The 19,392-nt window shown below is 33.3% G+C and overlaps 2 protein-coding genes across 2 annotated transcripts; one reads left to right on the forward strand and one right to left on the reverse strand.

Annotated features, from left to right (window-relative positions):
• Window positions 1–1,038: 1,038 nt before the first annotated feature.
• LOC126974155 (uncharacterized) lies at window positions 1,039–9,847 on the forward strand. Its single transcript, XM_050821593.1, has 5 exons — window positions 1,039–1,207; window positions 4,473–4,566; window positions 6,729–6,903; window positions 8,215–8,417; window positions 9,609–9,847. Exons 2-5 carry the CDS (start codon window positions 4,496–4,498, stop codon window positions 9,805–9,807), a joined length of 648 nt encoding a protein of 215 aa, XP_050677550.1. The 5' UTR covers window positions 1,039–1,207; window positions 4,473–4,495; the 3' UTR covers window positions 9,808–9,847.
• Window positions 9,848–12,382: 2,535 nt separating this feature from the next.
• On the reverse strand, window positions 12,383–18,993 carry LOC126974139 (dnaJ-like protein 60). Its single transcript, XM_050821574.1, has 6 exons — window positions 18,825–18,993; window positions 18,655–18,748; window positions 18,108–18,283; window positions 17,379–17,561; window positions 15,487–15,589; window positions 12,383–12,725 (listed from the first exon to the last, which is right to left on the reverse strand). Exons 1-6 carry the CDS (start codon window positions 18,884–18,886, stop codon window positions 12,627–12,629), a joined length of 717 nt encoding a protein of 238 aa, XP_050677531.1. The 5' UTR covers window positions 18,887–18,993; the 3' UTR covers window positions 12,383–12,626.
• Between the last annotated feature and the right edge of the window lie 399 nt (window positions 18,994–19,392).

A 19,392-nucleotide genomic window follows, 5' to 3' on the forward strand; every position in this document is an offset into this window, starting at 1 on the left:
ATTCAAAATTTACATATTAAATTGAATAATTGTTCGGTTTAAGTTTTAAAAAAGTACTAATTCTATTCAATTCTTTAAAAAAAGAATGTTGTAATCGCTGAAAATTCGGAGATTTTTGACTCCATCGTTTATTTTTGGGAAGCAACTTCCAAATTTTTTATTGGATATTTCAAATTATATATAAATATTCTATACGGTTAAAAATTTTCTTCAGATCCTTCTTTGTGCACTGTATTTTTTGCGTCGGAATATTTTCATTGCGTTATGTTGTAATCGACTCCCTAAGAAACCAATTTTTGTGGTTATTGAGGTATGACCGCGCCTCGTACCTTGAGTAAACATACATATTTAAAATTTTATCCAAATGCTCTATGCAACAGCGACATAATGCGAAACTTTCTGTCCGTGAGAAGCCGGGGCGGACCGCTAGTTAATTTATAATAATAGCTCACCCGACAGACGCTAAAATTATGTATTCGGGAATAATGTATTCTAAAGCCAATGAGGTAATGAAAAGTTAATGAGGTCAAAATGAAACAAAAACGTATTTCTGAATGATTTTATGATATTATGTTGTACTAAAAAATTATAAGGATTTATATATATGTGTAAACAGCTATTAAATTACCGATTTATTATTGCCTATATTATCCTTAATAGATAGACATATGCCATCGCGGACTTTTCTGTAGACCTATATAAGATAAACACTTCCTTACATTATTTTCTTATATCTCAAAGGGATAAACAGCTGTTGTGTAAATACTCCCAGACTGCTAATTTTTACGATATCTCTAACAAATATCGTTAAGTCATGTATACAAAAATCTATACACAAACTTAACAAGTTATATACCTATTTGAACCTTCCTCGAGAACCACGCTATCCATTGGTGAATGCAGCATGAAAATCGGTGCAGTAGTTTTTGAGTTTATCGCAAACAGACGTATAAATTATCTTAATACTTTCTAAGTATGTAAAGATATAGTGATAGCGAAATGAAAAAAAGACACAGATATCGTCATTTGAATTTGGCGCGTAAGCAAGTAACAAATGTCGTGACCCGAGCGACTTTTAAAAACCTGTCAGAAACGCGAATTCATTGCTTACATTGTCTCAATCCGCCGGGAATTATCTTTGGCGACAAGTGCCTAAGCGTGACTAGTTTGTTTGTACTCAACAATATTTTTGTGTAACTGCCAACTGGTAAGTATATTTTTTTATCTGTGTGTGTTATATTTACACCAACTCTCAACTATTTGTAGTTGCGTTCAGATAACGTTTTACATAAAAAATATCCATTTTGTATTTAAGTTTTTATTTTTATAACAATACATGGCCAAAAGGACATACCTAATAGCATAGGTTATCTCATTTTGTGCATTAAAACTTAGTCAAGTATCTCTTTTCATTCAGATAACCTCAATGACCTTCACCTTACCACAGCTGTTCGTTTCCTTCGCGGATATACCAAAATGCCACGTGATTATATAACTTTATATGCGCACGATTGACTGTCAATCTGAGTGCAGGATTAATACAAAAAGCTATAGACTCGCAGTTAGAGATACTTAAAAATGGGCTGGATTGACATTTAAAACATTGCATGTAAACGCGAAGTAAAGTTTTTCGTGCTTACAAATAAAATTGGCATAAAGTTATAACTAAGCATAAACCAAGAATATGTACAATGTTTACAAATAGACATTTTGCTTACGAATGGTTTGTTCGGACGTTTCCCGCGTTTATTTGCAAGGCAGCTTGTCATTCGGGAAACTTCAGAATTATCATTGTATTGACAGTGTTGTTAACGATATTGTATACATTTTGCATTTTTTTTGTTTATCATCAATTATAACTTTATAGCAAGTTTATTTGTAAGGCCGTTTGTCTTTATCTTACCTTTGTCACTACAGAATTACATGAAAGAGAGAAGTACGTTTAAGCTTGGAGTAACTTTACATAGAGTTTATTAATAAGACAGTTAGAGTTCCACAAGCATTGTCTCCTGGGGGTAGTAACAAAACTTTGCAAAACAACTTCAAAGGGTCTTGGATGTTGGAGGTTTACGAATTAACCTCAATCAAGAAACCTGCAGCACTGCATTGTACAAGAGTATTCAGACCATCTGGTGAATGTCTTAGTCGTCTCCTCTCTTCTAAAATAAGAATTAGCCTTTAAGTTGGCAGACAGAAAAGAAGTGCCCCACAAACTTAACCTACTATTACAAAAATATCGACCAATATGGCTGCGATAATATTATTCCGGGTGCTACTTCAGTACCTCGTGCTCAAGATTTAAATAAGACTCAAAAATACTTCAAAAGTTTTAACAACACCTGAACAAGACTAGTGAGTAGACACGGAGTATAAATTTCTTGCGTTGGACATGCTTATTGCAGAAGAAGAAGAATCAAGTTACACTTAAGTCTAAATTTTATAGCTATTACGTGTATGTAATTATGTTCATATTTGATTTTTTTTTATGGAATAGGAGGACAAACGAGCGTACGGGTAACCTGGTGTTAAGTGATCACCGCCGCCCACATTCTCTTGCAACACCAGAAGAATCACAAGAGCGTTGCCGGCCTTTAAGGAAGGTGTACGCGCTTTTTTTTGAAGGTACCCATGTCGTATCGTCGCGGAGACACCGCACAAGGAAGCTCATTCCACAGCGTTGTAGTACGCGGAAGAAAGCTTGAAACCGCACTGTGGAGGACCGCCACACATCCAGATGGTGGGGATGATATCCTAACTTGTGGCGTGTCATGCGAAGGTGGTGATGTGTCAGTATATGGGCCAAATAAATTTTGGCTCATCTCTATTAATCTAAAAATATTTTGTTTTCTATGAATGTATTTCTTAGAATAATAATAGATTCATACATGAATAACAAGAGACGTTCATTGAAAAATATGACAGTACTTTGAATTACTAACCGCAGTATGAGCAAATACATTATGCTTATTTATTTAGTGCAAGAACAGGTTTTGTTACAAACATTTGTGTAGGTAGATATAGTGAGTCAACAACAGACAATACCGGTGTCACACAAATACTTCTGTAGAATTTAATTACAATAGTTACACGTCTTTGTGTGACTTTCCTTGTGGACTAAGCGATCGGAATTTCTAACCATCTATTGCATTAAAAGGTAAGCATTTGATATTTTTGAAGAGACTATCTTCGCGTTAATTAAACAGTGATTTAGATTATTTTATAAAAGCCAAAGAGATACGACTTCTTTCAATCCTACGCGATAAATTTTACAGGTATCATTAGATAATATCAGTAGATATAATCCGTCAATAAGTGATTTAAAAATTCTAGAGAGAATTTTGGATAAATAGAATAAAATAAAGCACCACGGAGTACGTTTTTTTGGTTTTCGAATACGTATTTACGTTGATTATATTCGGCAACGCTCTTGTGATTTCTCTGGTGTTACAAGAAAGAATGGGACGTAGTGATCACCCCTGTATGTTAGTTTGTCCTACTCCTCCTTATAGTATCATATTATTGGTTAGGTAAATTTTAAAGATAGATAAATTCAATTAAGATATTATGAAAATTAAATTGAAAGTAAATAACAAAGCGGACGGATCTCACTGTTTGCAGGGTTTTAGCGCGACACACCACCAAAATAAGTAATAATAATTTTGCCCGCTCTTAAGAAGACCAGTCTCTGCACCGTTTATTTACTCATGTGGTGTTGGAAAAGGTCGAGTTAGGTGTATCAAGAGACTATAATAATAAGGTGTATCGAGAGTACCAAAACCAAGAGAGCATATTATATTATAATGCGAAATTAGGAGAAAGACAAATGGCCTTGGCAAATGACAAGCCGTAATCGCTACCCAACCCTCTGGGAGGTGCGAATCTATATTGTATGTATGTAATTAATTTAAAAGTAAGACATAAAATGCGGGTGTAAATACTTTTAGTTTTTCTTATATTTATTTATTTATTTTATTTATTTATTTATGATTCCTTACAGCTAACAAAATGAAAAGAGTATATTAAAAAATATACAGAATAGATACGCCAATTAAAAGGAATACTATTAACAGTACAATAAGTATGTGACAAAGTAGTTTAAGACAAAAACGAAAAATACTAGAAAAACTTACAAGAAAAAATTACATAGAAAGAAAAGAAGAAATCGTATCCATTATACAATAGACTTAAAATATACTAGGGTATCGACGATCTGACCAACCAATTTCATTTGACAACGTGTGAGTGACCTAGTTTTATTCAAAATACTGAGTAGCTAATTTCAAACGTGGCTGACTGTTGACGACTTGTCATTCAAAATCGGTTACAGTAACTATAGATTCGCTTTCCTTTTATTTCTTACTGTATCTCCGTTAGAGATGTTCTTCCCCCTCGCTCTGTTTGTCTATACGCTAGATATTGTATGGTTATGTATTATACAGTAGAGTTTACATAATACTTATTTTATCCAACAGTGTGTTAAAGTACCTAAGTAACAATGTCAACTGACTTTACTATATCTCGCATTGAAGAGTCGGATTGTGACAATGTGATGCAACTGCTAAGAAGGTAAGCGGACTTTTAAATTATAATTAATTTAAATATAAATGTTAATTAAACAAACCCGATGTCTGAACAAAAAAGTGTTTGCCCTCTCTGTTAACTAATCGCGAGTTTAATCCCCGCTATTCACGAAGGTTGTGAGGCTCGATTGATTTAAATAATTCAGACGAGGCTATGAACCGACGCTTATAAAATATATCGCTGATTCGAGAACGGTTTGTAAATCATCTCAATTTAATTGTTGTATCCATTTACCTATCACTAACCATCAAGTGCGTTGGTGACAGATAGAAAACCTTCTCAAAACAAATGGTAACAACAATGGTTTGAAGCATTTAATGTAGGTATATTAACTAGATAAATATTCTTACAAATTAAAAACTTCTAATTTTGAATTCAAATTTGGAACGCGTCTATCATGTTAGAAAGTTCTATAATTTCCCGCCCTTTCACATATTTTTTGTGGTTAATAATAAATCACAATAACGAAATAATTAGAGCTATTTAAACTTAATCGTAAAAAAAAAATTCTAAAATTAAAAAATTTCAAACAATCGAATTTTGTATTCAGGAATAAAAATTTTAATCACCCTTCCATGGTCTCATAACGGCCGTTCCCAATATACTATCTAGAGATAGAGATAAATTACTACCTTCTACTGTCAGTAATTAGCTGTCAATAATCTGAAGCTGTCCCAATATACCCAATAAGTCATTCTTATCGACTTATATTGGGACGCGTGAATTGCAATTTCCATACAAAATATATATTGCTGGTAAGCTATACGTCGTCCCATTGACAGACAACGTGAACGGATAAGGTGAGTTACCGTCGATAAGTTTATTGGGACAGAAAAGTCAACTAAGGTTAAGATTTTTATCTCAAGTAAGAGATAGACTGAATATTGGGAACGGCCGTAAGACGGCACGAAGTAGGTGTCAGTGCCTACGCTAGCGCGGTGATACCAGGTTTCTTACAGGTTGTTCCGAAATGATATTATGGTTAATTGATTTATTTATGTGAATTATGTATTTTATTTTTGAATACTTTTTAAGATAACGGTTAAGTAGTTTTACCCGTGTGTTTATTTAATGTCGCCATTGTAGCTCCACGCTGTATACAGGGTGGTCGAGAAGTTGACGTCCAAAGCTAAAATTTGAAAGCCTCATGGTGATGAGTATCCGAATCACCCCTATATGTATGTTCTACGATTTTGCGTAGTTTAGGAGATAATAATTTTGCCCCCCTTTTATCCGCTTTTTTCACCTAATTGTGGTTTAGGACTGCACTTTTAGTTAATTTTATTGTTGATAATTATTAACTACAGTTGCCATATAAGAAACTATGAATAGTTTAGACAATGCGGAACTAGTTTAGAATTGAGTCGTAAGTTCAAGATAACTACTCCAGCTAAATTCATGAAAATGTTCATGGCTTCAGCCTATGGCTTCTAACTATTTTTAAAAACTTCCCAGAACATTGGCCAATAAAATGAGGCAAATTCAATTTTAGTACACATAGTCCACTTCTCGGCCACCCAGCATAAATATAGACCTAGCACACTAGAGCTTGGCAGTAGCAGAAGGCGCCTCACTTTAGTAAACCATAGGTAGATATTTCAAGCAGCAACTCTATTTTCATGTACCATCGACAAAATTGATTAATGGCCCACTTGCTAATAATTCTTTTAAAATCTAGAAGTAGTTAGGTTTATATTTGCACCTGAAAGATTGTATGACAATTGGTAGACTATCACTGTCTATTAAAATGATAAGAGTTACTTAGGAAATGTATGTTCAAGCTAATTACGACCTATTTGTTTATTATGACTATAGGAAAACGGCCTTCAGATGAGTCACGATTCAATTTTGTCGATTGTGGATGCGCCGCAATTATGTATTCTGTTTACTTTTTTGTTATGGTAAATTATAGTGCAGATGGTATCCTGTAGAAAGAAAAAAAATACATAGAGAGATACTATAGACAACAGACACATTGTCATCTGAGAGGCTAATAATGACAGTTGTCTCTTGCGCCGCTTATTAATATAAAAGAAAGAGAATAGATAATTGCGGCATCCAGATTGTACATACTGTATTATTATCGTTGTTCTGGGATAGTAAATACATACCTAGCAGCGATAATGCAGCCCAAACTCAACTTTCAGGACATTTTTCGTGGATGAACCACTTATGAAAAAGATTGAATACTATCAGCCTGGTGGCGATTGTCCGGAATTGGAACACATGTGCAGGAACGCGTTACCAGGTTTATCGTTCAAAGCTGTTGACGCCCAGGGTAACATTGTCGGTGTTTTAATAAATGGAATCACTCCGAAACAGGTAATCCTACGCATCATTTGGGTCTGCTCATCGTGGGATGGGTTCGATCCCTGTTTAAAATTTTTACGTTACTATGTGACATGGGACTGCCCTGGCTGAAAAAGAATTTATTAAATAGAATTAACCATAGCTGCACGATATCCGCACTTGATAAAACACCTACAGATGGGCTCAACTCCTTTAGCACAATTAAAAATATTTCATAAAAAAATACAATATCCAGGCACTTTTAACTACGATAATTACCAATTAATTCGTGTCAATTTTGGCCAAACCACTTTATTGACGCGCACTATAACGCTAAGGACTTTATGGTAAATAAGCAATTACTGAAAGGCTACTGAATGTATTTGGTAATTATGAGTTCGCTCTGATAAATTTAAAATACGCCATAGCTCGCATAGCATACAATGAAATATTCTTTTTAAACAAACTTTATTTTGAAAATTTTAATCGAATGATAAAACTAAATAATAAATTAACGGCCTTACAAATAAACTTGGTATAAAGTTATAACTAAACATAAACAAAGAATATGCAAAATGTTTACAATATCGTTGACAACACTGTCAATACAGTGATTACTATGAAGTTTTCCGAATGACAAGCTGCCTTGCAAATAAGCGCGGGAAACGATAAACGTCCGAATCAACCAATCGTAAGCAAAATGTCTATTTGTAAACATTTTGAATTTTCTTGGTTTATGATTAGTTATAACCAATGTTATAACTATATGCCAATTTTATTTGTAAAGCCGAATAAGTATATATAATAATAAGTAAAAAATAAATAAGTTGATAATGTCTGTATTTTTTTTCCCTTCTGGAAGACAGTCGTGATTATATTGTACTGAACCAATTGACTTGATCGTTGAAAATGCTGTTACCTTTAACTTACTCATTAAGGAAAATGATATCATACCAGTTCTAACAGGTTTATTCGACGTTATAACAACTATGTTAATCATGATGCGAAAATGGTCGCAACGAAGCATTTTCCTCTAACAACTGTATAAAGCGTCACTAAAAATAAACTTGTCGACATTTTAAGATTTATTTTATGACTCGCCAGCATGCATGAAAATAATGAACAGCCTTTTCTTTTTCCGAATTGCTTATATTAAAAAATAAATAAGTAGTTTATTGAATTAGTTTTTTGATTTGAGGAAATCTATAATCATCCAAATTGTATGAGTTTTCTTGATTGTTAATCCCACAGACGCTGAGCATTCTCTATCTTGAGCTGCTTTAAGATGCAAATCGACTTGAATTAAAGATCTTCTTAAAAATATTCAATTTTTGACATTAACAGGAAGTGGACTTCAAGCAAATGATTGATAATAGTCCAAATCCAAAATTCAAAAAGATACTACAGTTTTTGGAATACCGAGAGAATAACGCTGCTATTTGGAAACAGTTTCCGAACGACAGTCAATTTTTCGAAATAAAAGTGGCAGCTACTGATCCTAATTGGAGGAACAAAGGGATTATGAACGTTCTTGTGGCGAGTGCAGAGTATGTATTTAATTATGTTTTCATATTGCCTTACAAATCAATAGACTTGAGCAAGTTATATTATTTTTGCATAAAAAAACAAAAATAACTCCAAAATAACGCGGAATATTTCATTGAAAAGACTCGCCCAACGACACCGCTGCAAGCAATGTTATTACAGTGAGTATGAATACGACAAATAAAATTTGAAAACAAAATTTTATGAACGATACGCGACTCCAACCCACGCTCTCTGGCGTTCCGTGCCAGTGCTCTGCGAACTGAGCTAACCGTTCGAGTGACATATCGTCATAAAATTTTGTATGCTTTGTTCAACTCTCAGGTTGTGGCTTCATCTACAGGACCTACTTTACAGTTGATAACCTGCTCAACCCCAATATTTGCATATCAGGAAATTGACTTGAGATGTCGGTCTTGTAAATCTAAACAATTTTTGTTTTTAAAGTGATAACCCTCACTTCTAGTATGAATTCGACGCTATTGAATACTACGTGAATATTAAAAACTAATCTAACATAGAAGACAGGAGTCTGCCTGTCTTTCGATTTATAAGACAAATTTAAAGATATTTATTCAAAATAGGATTTAAAATCACTTATTGAACGTCAAAAACCCATTCAAAATAGTGTGCCTCCGACCTGAGAAGAACGGGTGCAAGAAACTCAGCGGACTTTTTTTTTAACATAATAATTAATATATAAACATTACTAATTAAATAGCCTGAGGGTGTTAGCTCCATTCCCAGTCTGTGGTATCATGAAGAAAATCTTCTATGTTATAATAATGTTTTTTAACAATTATTTTAAATTTCAGAACACATTTGTTTAGTATATTATCTGGGATCAGTTCGAGTATTTACACGATCTTTCTGAGACCATATACTCTAATCGGCCGCTTTCAATAACGTATCTTTACTTACGGATATATTGCTATCTGTCGATAGGTTATTGACATGTAAGTAAGCGTACTGGGGATAGATTTGTCTCTCTAGTAAGTTAAACTAAGGTTATTGAAAACGGCCGTAATCTATCTGAGACAATGGATCAGGCTTTAAAGAACTGGAGTGTGTTTGACGCTCTTATTATTGCAAAAAACTTACTACCTATTCTTCCCAACAAGGGTGCATTTATTTAAAATAGTTTCTTGTTACTGTCCATCTTAAAACGTTTCTAATGTAATAACATTTTTCAGAGAACTCGCTAAGAAGGAAGGAGTAAGATTAGTGAGACTGGACGCATCCAGCGATTACTCGGCAAAGGCTGCTCTGAAACTTGGCTTTAAAATAATATACACGAAGCCATTCAACGAGATTATAGTCGATGGAAAACCTCTTATAGTTCCAGACCCTCCTCATATAGTCGATAGGGTGTTTGTCAAAGAGTTATTTTAATATTCATATAAAATATATTAAACTGATATTATTGTCTGAATCATTCATTATTCAGATTAATTTCTGCAACAGAAAAACAATATAAAAACTGGCGGGAAAGACAAATATTTTAAAAAAAAGTATGTGCGTGTAATCTTTACACGCGATTGAAGTAAAACTTAATAATAATTAAGTTTAGAAATAATTAACAGATACATAATATATATTACATTAAATAAAGCCGTATTACCAACTAAGCACTCACGTATTAATGAGGAGCATTGTTAGATATTTTGCTATTTTATTTTCTCGGAAACTTATAACTTCATCTTTTGAGCAATGTTTTTCATAGCATTTTCTCTACCAAGAATAAAAAAATGCCTTTATTAATATATAATATTATTAATATTATTTTATCATGTGAGATTTTATATATTTTACAAAGTTATATTATATGTTGATATAATGTTATATTTTGATATTATTATTCATCAGAACATTAACACTTACACTTTTTACAGGTCAAGTGATGTTAAGGTTCATGATATTCTCTTTTATTCTTATTTATTTATGAAAGAGTAAAATGTTCCAGGGATTCCGCCATTTTATTTTACTGATTATTATTTTCATTTTATATTCTATTTATAATTAATTAATACCATTCGCACATTTTTAGTTTTCACTCATTAAATAAAAGAATTGATAATAAGAAAATAAAGGTTATATTATTAGTAGCACATATCAATATGACGTTGTTATTGAATATTAACAAATATGGCTGTATGGGCTCGAACCCTTTGCCTGTCCTAATAATGGGCGAAGAAACCAAAAGTAATGTCGCAAATGTCAGACTTACTTATTTATTATTAATTACAAAAGTAGTGATAAATAAGAAAATTATACACTTGTAGATTTACAAAAAATATTACTGAGCATATTGAAATGTTTTTTTTTAACCATAAAATTATAACGGCCCAAAAAATTGTTTCAATTGACATTTTTACTGAGCGTTACTTCCGTCAGAAAAAAAATCTAAGTTACCCCCAAGTCGAGCCTAAATAAGTTTTACTTCAAAAATATATATTGTAACTAGCCTTATCAAATGACTAGATATTAGGTATACAACACAAAAACATTAAAAGTGAAAAGACTCACAATACAAAACATTATTAAGAAGGTGAGTCAACCAATAATTTGCTGGGGATGTGAGCGTGACGTCGATGACCCGATCATAATTAGCCAATCACATCGCTTCCCGCCAAAACCAGTATGATAGAACTGTATATTATACGACTAAATTCTGTGATAATTGTGTAAATGGCCAGAAGCAGCAACTCTCATGATTTAGTAGCATTACCCACAATAATATACGTTTAAAATTAATTAAGTCAATAGTACTCAACAGTGATAGGTAATCTTTGATTTGAACTCCTATTCGATTTTTCGTCTCGCGTAGCACGTTCTGTGTGAATGCTGACTGAACGCGCATCAAACGTCATTTTGTTAGTAGAGGTCACTTGACCGCTGTGCGGTTCAAGTTGAAAGCTTAGCGGCTTAGAATTGTAGTTGTCTATTTTCTTTAAATGACTTTGATACAACAATATACACAGTTACCTTCTAACATACCTAATAAAACGCAAAGATGGCGTTTCCTGTCAATTTCATAACGCTATCATTATATTCATGTTTCAGGAAAAAAAAAATGATAAGAAATAAAAACTATCCCAGCAGATACTATATCCTAGCGAATACTCCCAAGGGAGTGCCGCTTGCGCCTCCCTCTCCCCAAGAGAAGTGGTGTTTAGTGGGTAGGCATTTACGTTTTTACGTGATCCCACACACTGACTTATATAAGTACCAATGGACAGGCTGTTCTATGTTTGACAGCAAATTGTTATGCCTATTTGAAGCGCCATTCGCGAGCGTCCAGAGAACTAAAGGTGTTGTAATACAAATGCCTGCGAAGGAATGTACAATGCTGTGAATTATTTTTGCATTTTAAATTAATTTCGATCGTTTTCCGTTTTATTTATAATTCTAGAATCAACGTAATAAAGTACCCTTTTTTTGTAAATAGTTTCCCCCATCTATCGATGTTTGCTGAATATCAAACAGGCACATAAGCACTTTGACAGCCGCCAGTCCAGTGGTATATATAAGAGGTCAGTGGTCCCACATAACCAACGTAGACATAGGCTGCGTTGGTATGCATGAGCATTCACCACCTCCCTCCCGTCGTTATCCCGGAGGGTAGACCTCTCCTTTTGTCTGGGCGCAAAAAAAACCACGAATGAAAGAAGCTAATAGTTGGTAAATTGTACTGTGTACGTAGGTCACACTAAAAGTTTTGCGTAACTTAAAAAAACAATATGTTATAACCAAAATGTTATGTTACCATTAGAATGTCCGTGGTCTTACTTCATTAGCATCGTACTTCGTGCGAGTTGTAAGGTACATTTGGCCATATCAGATTGGTCCTCCACTTTACAGCCACAAGTAGAGCTAACTGACGTAAAACGAGGCTGACAATGTGTCAGACAACTTCCTGACATTACACAGATATATGACAAGTTACTTATTATCAAAACCATTTACGTTTCAATGATAATTTTATTTACAAGTCTAAATTAAATATTTACAAAAACATTGTGAGGTATTTTCATTTGTCTATATAAAAATATTTTTACAAAATTATTATACTGCTTATCAAATAAATAAATTTCGTTTAAAAACACCATAACATCCAATAAATCGGGCCCAAATTTTAAATTTGACCCAAATTTATCATTCAGAAATTTACTTTCACTAAAGAGTTTGTGTTCTACTTTTATCGAGGTGATTTATTTTTTCTCGTTGGCCAGTGAATGTCCTAAAGTGGCCGTAGCAACTGTTGTATTTGAAGATCTTACAATTTTCTCTAATATTGCTTGAGTTTGCATCTGAAAAATAGAAATAATAATGTAGCGGTTCTTTATTGACCTGTCTGAAGTCTTTAACTAGTTTCCATGTGGTCGAGAGTTTACATTTTTTCGTCTTTAATATTACATATTATTATTTAACAGTTCGTTATTATGTTTTCGTTTCGGCAAGACCCCTTCCCAAATGACAGTACCTCAGGGTACTAGATTTTTCAGATACACCGAAACCGAGTGTGCCGTACGGCACCCTACTCCCTCAACAAGTTCCGACCCTTATTTTGTTTATAAGATGGTTTATTTTGCATGGTCTTATAGCTTGTTTCAATAGCTTTCAGATACATTCACTCAAATCATCCTAATTATAAGCAATCTATTGCTACACGTAAAATAATACGTATTGACAACGCTGCGCGAGCGCCAAAATCTCGCCGATCGATTCGCTTAGCCCACCTACGTTCGACACCTAATGAAAACAAGGTATCTAAATTAGAACGGGTCGTCCATATTGAGGCATTGGCTATTGGCGAAAATATTTTTGTATTGAAATAAGGCGACCACGATTGTATACCTACTACTATGAATTCAATACCATTGTGTTGATTTGGGCGCACGCTAAAGTTTACCTGTTTTATGAAATAGCAAAAATATTTAAAATGATAGAAGTGGATTTTTTTTAAAGAATGTTTAAGACATGTATAGTCTCGACCACTGGAAATTAGAAGAGATTTTAGACAGGTTGACAATTAATGTAACCGACAGCGATACTGATGACTTTGTCTAATATGTTTTTAAGGTCATTATTATAATTACCTAGTATATATAACAATACCATTACATTTCATTTAGCATGAGGGACATTGAAGTCTTTTTTCTATGAAAATAAGGGACGAGACGAGCAGGACTTTCAGCTTATGATAATGATTTACACATTACTGCTTCACGGCAGAAATGGGCGCCGAAGAATTAACGATCTCAGACTTGCTGGTTTCTTGGCGATGTTTTCCTTCACCGCTAGTACACTCGGTACTCATAAGTCATCGAAAAAAAGGAAAGACTCATTGGTTCAGAGTACCAATAGGATTCGAACTCGGGACCCGATATCTAAGCTAGCGATACTTTGTACATGTTATTATGATAATAATTAAGCTCTGTTCAAACTGAGGCGAAAAACGCGCGCATCGCGGGACGAAAGTTGCTCGCGCCGATTGTGTCAGCTAACTTGTATGGACGTGTTCAAATTGAAGCTAGTAGTAATAATGTTTCTCCACTGAAGAACAAATGACACGCGGGAAGTCGCGTCAGTTTGAGAGGCTAAGCCAGCGAGCGAATTACTCTGAAACGCGTCCCGCGTCCCGCGCGTTATTTGGCTCAGTTTGAACAGAGCTTTATAATAGGGTCTATTTAGGGTATATTTCATTCATTCACTTTGTCACAACACTATTTATGTTTCATCAAAACCCGACAACCCAGTAAACGTCGATTGACTACGTCTCATTAAAATATTCAAAACAAAGGAGTCGACCGAGGATTGGTATTTATTACTCATAATACTACTGGATCACCCCATTTCAAATAGCTCTATGCTGTGCAGGGTCAAAATCGTATTTGGAGGCTTTTACTTACATATTGCGAAGTTCTCTTAAGTTTTGCGTTGGAGGAATGCTGTAAATATATATTTTATGGATGGGTATTTAAGCCTCTCGAGATCCACAAAGGTCGCAGTCCGAGAGAAATAATGTTTTCTTAGCCCACCCGATTTTAAAAAAAGTGATGTGCATCAAAAATCATGCTACATTTTTGTATGGTGGAGCATAGAGGATCGATAATTAATAGAGGATGTAAAAGTTTATACAGCGAATTAATTCAAAAATGTGTATCTGGCGGAGGCATAGGTATATTCTACAATAATATTGGGTATGGCTTGAGATGGGCCCCGGTCGAGAGTACAGTTAGTAAGAGCTTGTATGAAAGGATTGATACAAGTGGAAGAATTCAGGGATTTAGATCAGGATCATGACAAATTGTGCTGTGTAATCCCTTTATACCCCCGTGGGATACAGGCGTGGTTGATGGTGAGTTGTATGTGTAAAAGTTCTTTTATGGGATATAGCTACAAAGGATTGTTGAATTTCTTTCTTTAACTGTTTTTAATTATTGGTTTAGTGTGTCGACATGGCTACCGAATTCCACATGACAGGCCATTTACATAATCTCCGTTTGACCATAAGTTTTTTTTTATAGAAGAAGGACAAATTAACGTAAACGGTAACCTTATTTTAAGTGGTCTCCACCGCCAACCTACAATACCAGAGGATTCACAAGAACGTTGTCGGCCCTTTAAAAAGAGTACGCGCTTTTTTTGAAGAAACCAATATTGTATTGTCCTGAAAACACTGCACAAGGAAGCTCATTCCACAGCTTGGTTGTACATGGAAGAAAGTTCCTTTCCATTTAACATGGCTATATGTTCAGCGTCTCATAATGTTTTGTAAGTGTAGGCGTGACACAATGATAAAACACTAGCTTGTAGAGTTTGCGCCCTATTTTATTTTTTATAATATTATTAATAATAGCTTTGACATTACAATAACTCAAAAATAATAATGGTCCCACAAAACCATCTCGATCCAGCCATGTTGCAACAAGTGATGCAATTTCATCAAAAGGATCTTGCAATTATTGTATCTAGTGTAAAGTGCATATATTTGATCTCAATCAGCTATGTGATCAACTGATCATTACCATATTATCATATCTCTAAGAACCAGATACATATTCTCACCTCATTGGTTTTACCAACTGCATTCTCTCTCACTTTATCTAATTCTTTAGCCAACATTTTCGACTGTTCAATTGTTCTTGTCCTATGTCCTACATATGCCTCTCTGAAACCATTAGCACAAAATTTATTATTAACTTACAATCATGAATCATGTCAGTTGTCTAAAGCTATACTAGCCTTGACTAATGGTGCTTTAATCTATACTAATTTTATAAGGATGTATTTTATTTATTTATTTATACTATTAATCATTTACAGAAAGAATCTTAAAAGCTACATAGTACCGCAAAACTATTTGGACAGTTTGTCTGCAGGATCAAGTCTCTTTCTCATTAACGCTTATTAGAACATTGATTTTATACAAGTGTAATTAACAAATATTGATAACAAATATTGATAAAAAATATAAAAAAAAATCTAATTAATTTTAAGGCAGTGTTGACAGTAAATATTTCTTAAGTTTTAAATTTTCTTTTACTGGTATAGATCATGAGATTGTAGGGGTAATCTCTGGATCCAATTTTGATAATTCTGATATTAACAGAAAGCAACATTATTTGTGAATGTAACAACATTATAGGCTATAAATTAACCCAAAAATGAAAAGACTCTTTTTTGAAATCTGATTTCTAAAATTAAAAAAAAAAATTAAAAACAGCAAAATTTTGCCAATGCTAGCTAATATTGAATTTAAACTATGCTTATAATACCACATATATCTAATATAAAAAAAACTGGTGTCACAATGCTTATTATCAAACTCCTCCGATACGACTCCGACACCAATTTGAATGGAATTTTGTCTGCATATCGGGGAGGTCTGAGAATAGGGCCAACATCTATTTTTTAAAGCCCAAAAATTTTCATTGTTTTTATTTATTTGTATAGCAATACAACATTTGCTGGGTCAGCTAGTAATATATATGTTATAATATATATTATAAAACATTGTGGTTCCCACTTTTTGCTACTTACATCACTAATCACAGCCTCTTTAATTATGTGTCTGTCTTTGTCCCAACTGACATTGCAAGTTAAATAAACAAGACACAACCTTTGAATTTCTCTCAAGTATTTTATAACTTCATACTTGTGATTGAACTTAATAGTTCATGTTCAGTTTTCATATGAGTCGTAGAATACAGTAATTAATTTAAAAACATGCCTCCACCTGAAAGGCCAGTAGAGTTCACCAGGTATCAGTTAACAAAGCTCACATTGGCATATTGGCACCTCTGTGGGGCTTCCCAGAACCAGCTCTAACATCTATGTAAATCATTTGCTAGCAGTATTCGACAACTTACATTTTCCATGGTTTTCACTTTCCATAGAAAGATAATGTAAGGCTGAAGATAAATAAAGGGGTGCTCAAACGGTCGATCGCGAGTGCTTTTTGAGTCGATCTCAAGAAAAAAATCCGGTATGATAAACTAATCGGTAATTACGTACCATCTTATGAAAAGTATGCTCAGGACATGCAGTGTCATGCAGACTCAACATCCAAAGTCGCTCTTTAGTTAAGCTTAGAACTTTAGAACGCATTTGTTTTACCAATTTTTGAACCAATAAACTTGCAATTTTGAATAATAATTATGAGTTTTTCATTGACATTTAAGAGCAGACCTACACTTACCTTGACTAAAAAATGCATATTTTGCGCAAAACTAATATCTATGTCATCATGACTCTCTACCTAGACGACAATCCTTCATCACACATACTTGAAGCCTCTCAGAGCTGATCGATTGTAGTCTAACAATTTTGAGGTAGATCGCCAGCAGTTCAAGCTTGAGCACCCCTGATGTAAGGATTCATACTATTTGCTTGACACATAAATATAATTCATAGTCTATCTGGATCACATTATAAACCTTTAGAAAATCCAACATTACCTTATAACAATAATTTGCAATATTGTTCCTATTAATGCTACACTGAAACACAGCAAAATTATAGCCATATTTGGAAGTTTCTTCAACCCTTTCACTCCATAGTAATCCGTTTTTGTATTCTTTGAGTCCTTTGGTGGTGTATAAAAGTTATAATCAGGGTATGTTTTCTGTGTGTATGCTTGACTGAAAAAAAAAGTATTATGACAATTACAAATTATATATTATGCAGTAAATATTTAATAATCAAAAGAATATAAGTGACACAAAGGTTGTAACATACTAATAAGTTTTTGATTTCCCGAAGTCATATTATGGAGTTTTTTTAGACACTCTTATGGTAAATGTAGTAAGGAAACCTACATACAACTGAAAAAAAAATTCATAGGATATTCTGAGGGTGTCTAAAGTTAACCCACTCGCACTAGATTTAAAGTGGTGAAAATGAACCTACAAATAATGACGAGAAACTAACAACAAGCAGTCGAAAGAAGTATATCAGGAGAAAATCAAAGTATCATTTGTTATTTCATTAAACACTTTTAAGTTTAAACTCTCTGTGTAATTGTATAAAATGAGCTAAATTTCAGTAAACATAGATATTAACATATTAGGCAGCTAACCTTTAGATTTAGGCAAAATAATTAATTTGCTTATTAGTTATATATACACTAAAATAATTTAAGTGAATAATAATTGTAAAAGCTAGAAAAACATGTATAAAAAACTTACTTATAATATTGGTTCTGATTACTAGTCTTATAATAATATGAAGAGCTTCTCTGTCCCATAGTAATTATATGGTCATACTGTGATCGGCTGCTAGGTTTGCCAAGAACATTATATGCTTCTACAATTTGTACAAATTTTTCCTGAGCCTTGACATCTTTGTTTTTGTCTGGATGATACTAAAATTGTATAATTATGGTATTACACTTGAGAAGAATAGAGTGAAACAACTTAGTTTAAATATGAGGAAAGCTGTTTATTAGGGAAAAAATTAAGTAAGCATGATGATTGAGCTTTTGTTATAAATTTATTTCGAAAATGCGATACAAAACAATAACAAAGAACTACTACATAATAATGATACCACTGAGGAGCTTAGATTTAGATATTATGCGTTTGAAAATTTTATATTTCTGTATAGAATTGGCACGAGTGAAAATAAACCAGAGATGAGCCATTAATAGAAATATTTATTTTGACGTAGAGATAAGAAATTCATCACAAGACAAGGTCAGTGAAATGTTATAGGTTCAAGAAACTGCTTACGAACTTGTTTGCTCATTTTAATAAACGCATCCTTGATTTCCTGATCTGAACAATTTCTCCGTAAATTTAATACATCATAGTGGTTTTTTCGAGATAAGCTGAAATGAGAACATTTTTGAAAATTTATCAACAAAACAGAAAGTGGATGTAGGTATATGGATAAATAAGAGGCACCTGTGCAGTCTTACAATCGAGCATATTGATTTAAAGGCAACACTACGTTTATGAAAATACATAACGATTTCGTAAAAGAAAAACAAATATTCATTATTTTAAGCTGATAATTTCCATTTTTATCCTAAATTCTAAAATATGAATGTTTTGACTTTTGATTTTGTGATTTTAATTTTGAAGTTTGCACCACAGAGTACTTTTACCTTAGACTATATACTCTATCTACGACTTTTACTTATATATTTTTTTTAAAATATTAGGTTTCATTGAATATATGTAAGTTTGTAATGGTTTGTAAATTCGGCATTGTAATTTAATTGCTCCGAGGTCAATTCACTTATTCAAGTTTAATATTAGCTGAAAGTAGGTACCTACTTCGTGTATAAAAATCGATTTCTTTTAATTGAACAACCTAGTAACTAAAGATCACGGACTATTACGTCCATGTAAAAGACCTGAATTCATGAGTTGTCGTTATCAATCAAACATATTGTGATCAAAGAGTAAAAGATATCAGAATTGCTATAAAACAATAGAAACGAGTGAATATGCAACTAGAGTCTGGCTA

The sequence above is a fragment of the Leptidea sinapis genome, chromosome 31 (assembly GCF_905404315.1).
Source record: "Leptidea sinapis chromosome 31, ilLepSina1.1, whole genome shotgun sequence".
Taxonomy (NCBI): domain Eukaryota; kingdom Metazoa; phylum Arthropoda; class Insecta; order Lepidoptera; family Pieridae; genus Leptidea; species Leptidea sinapis.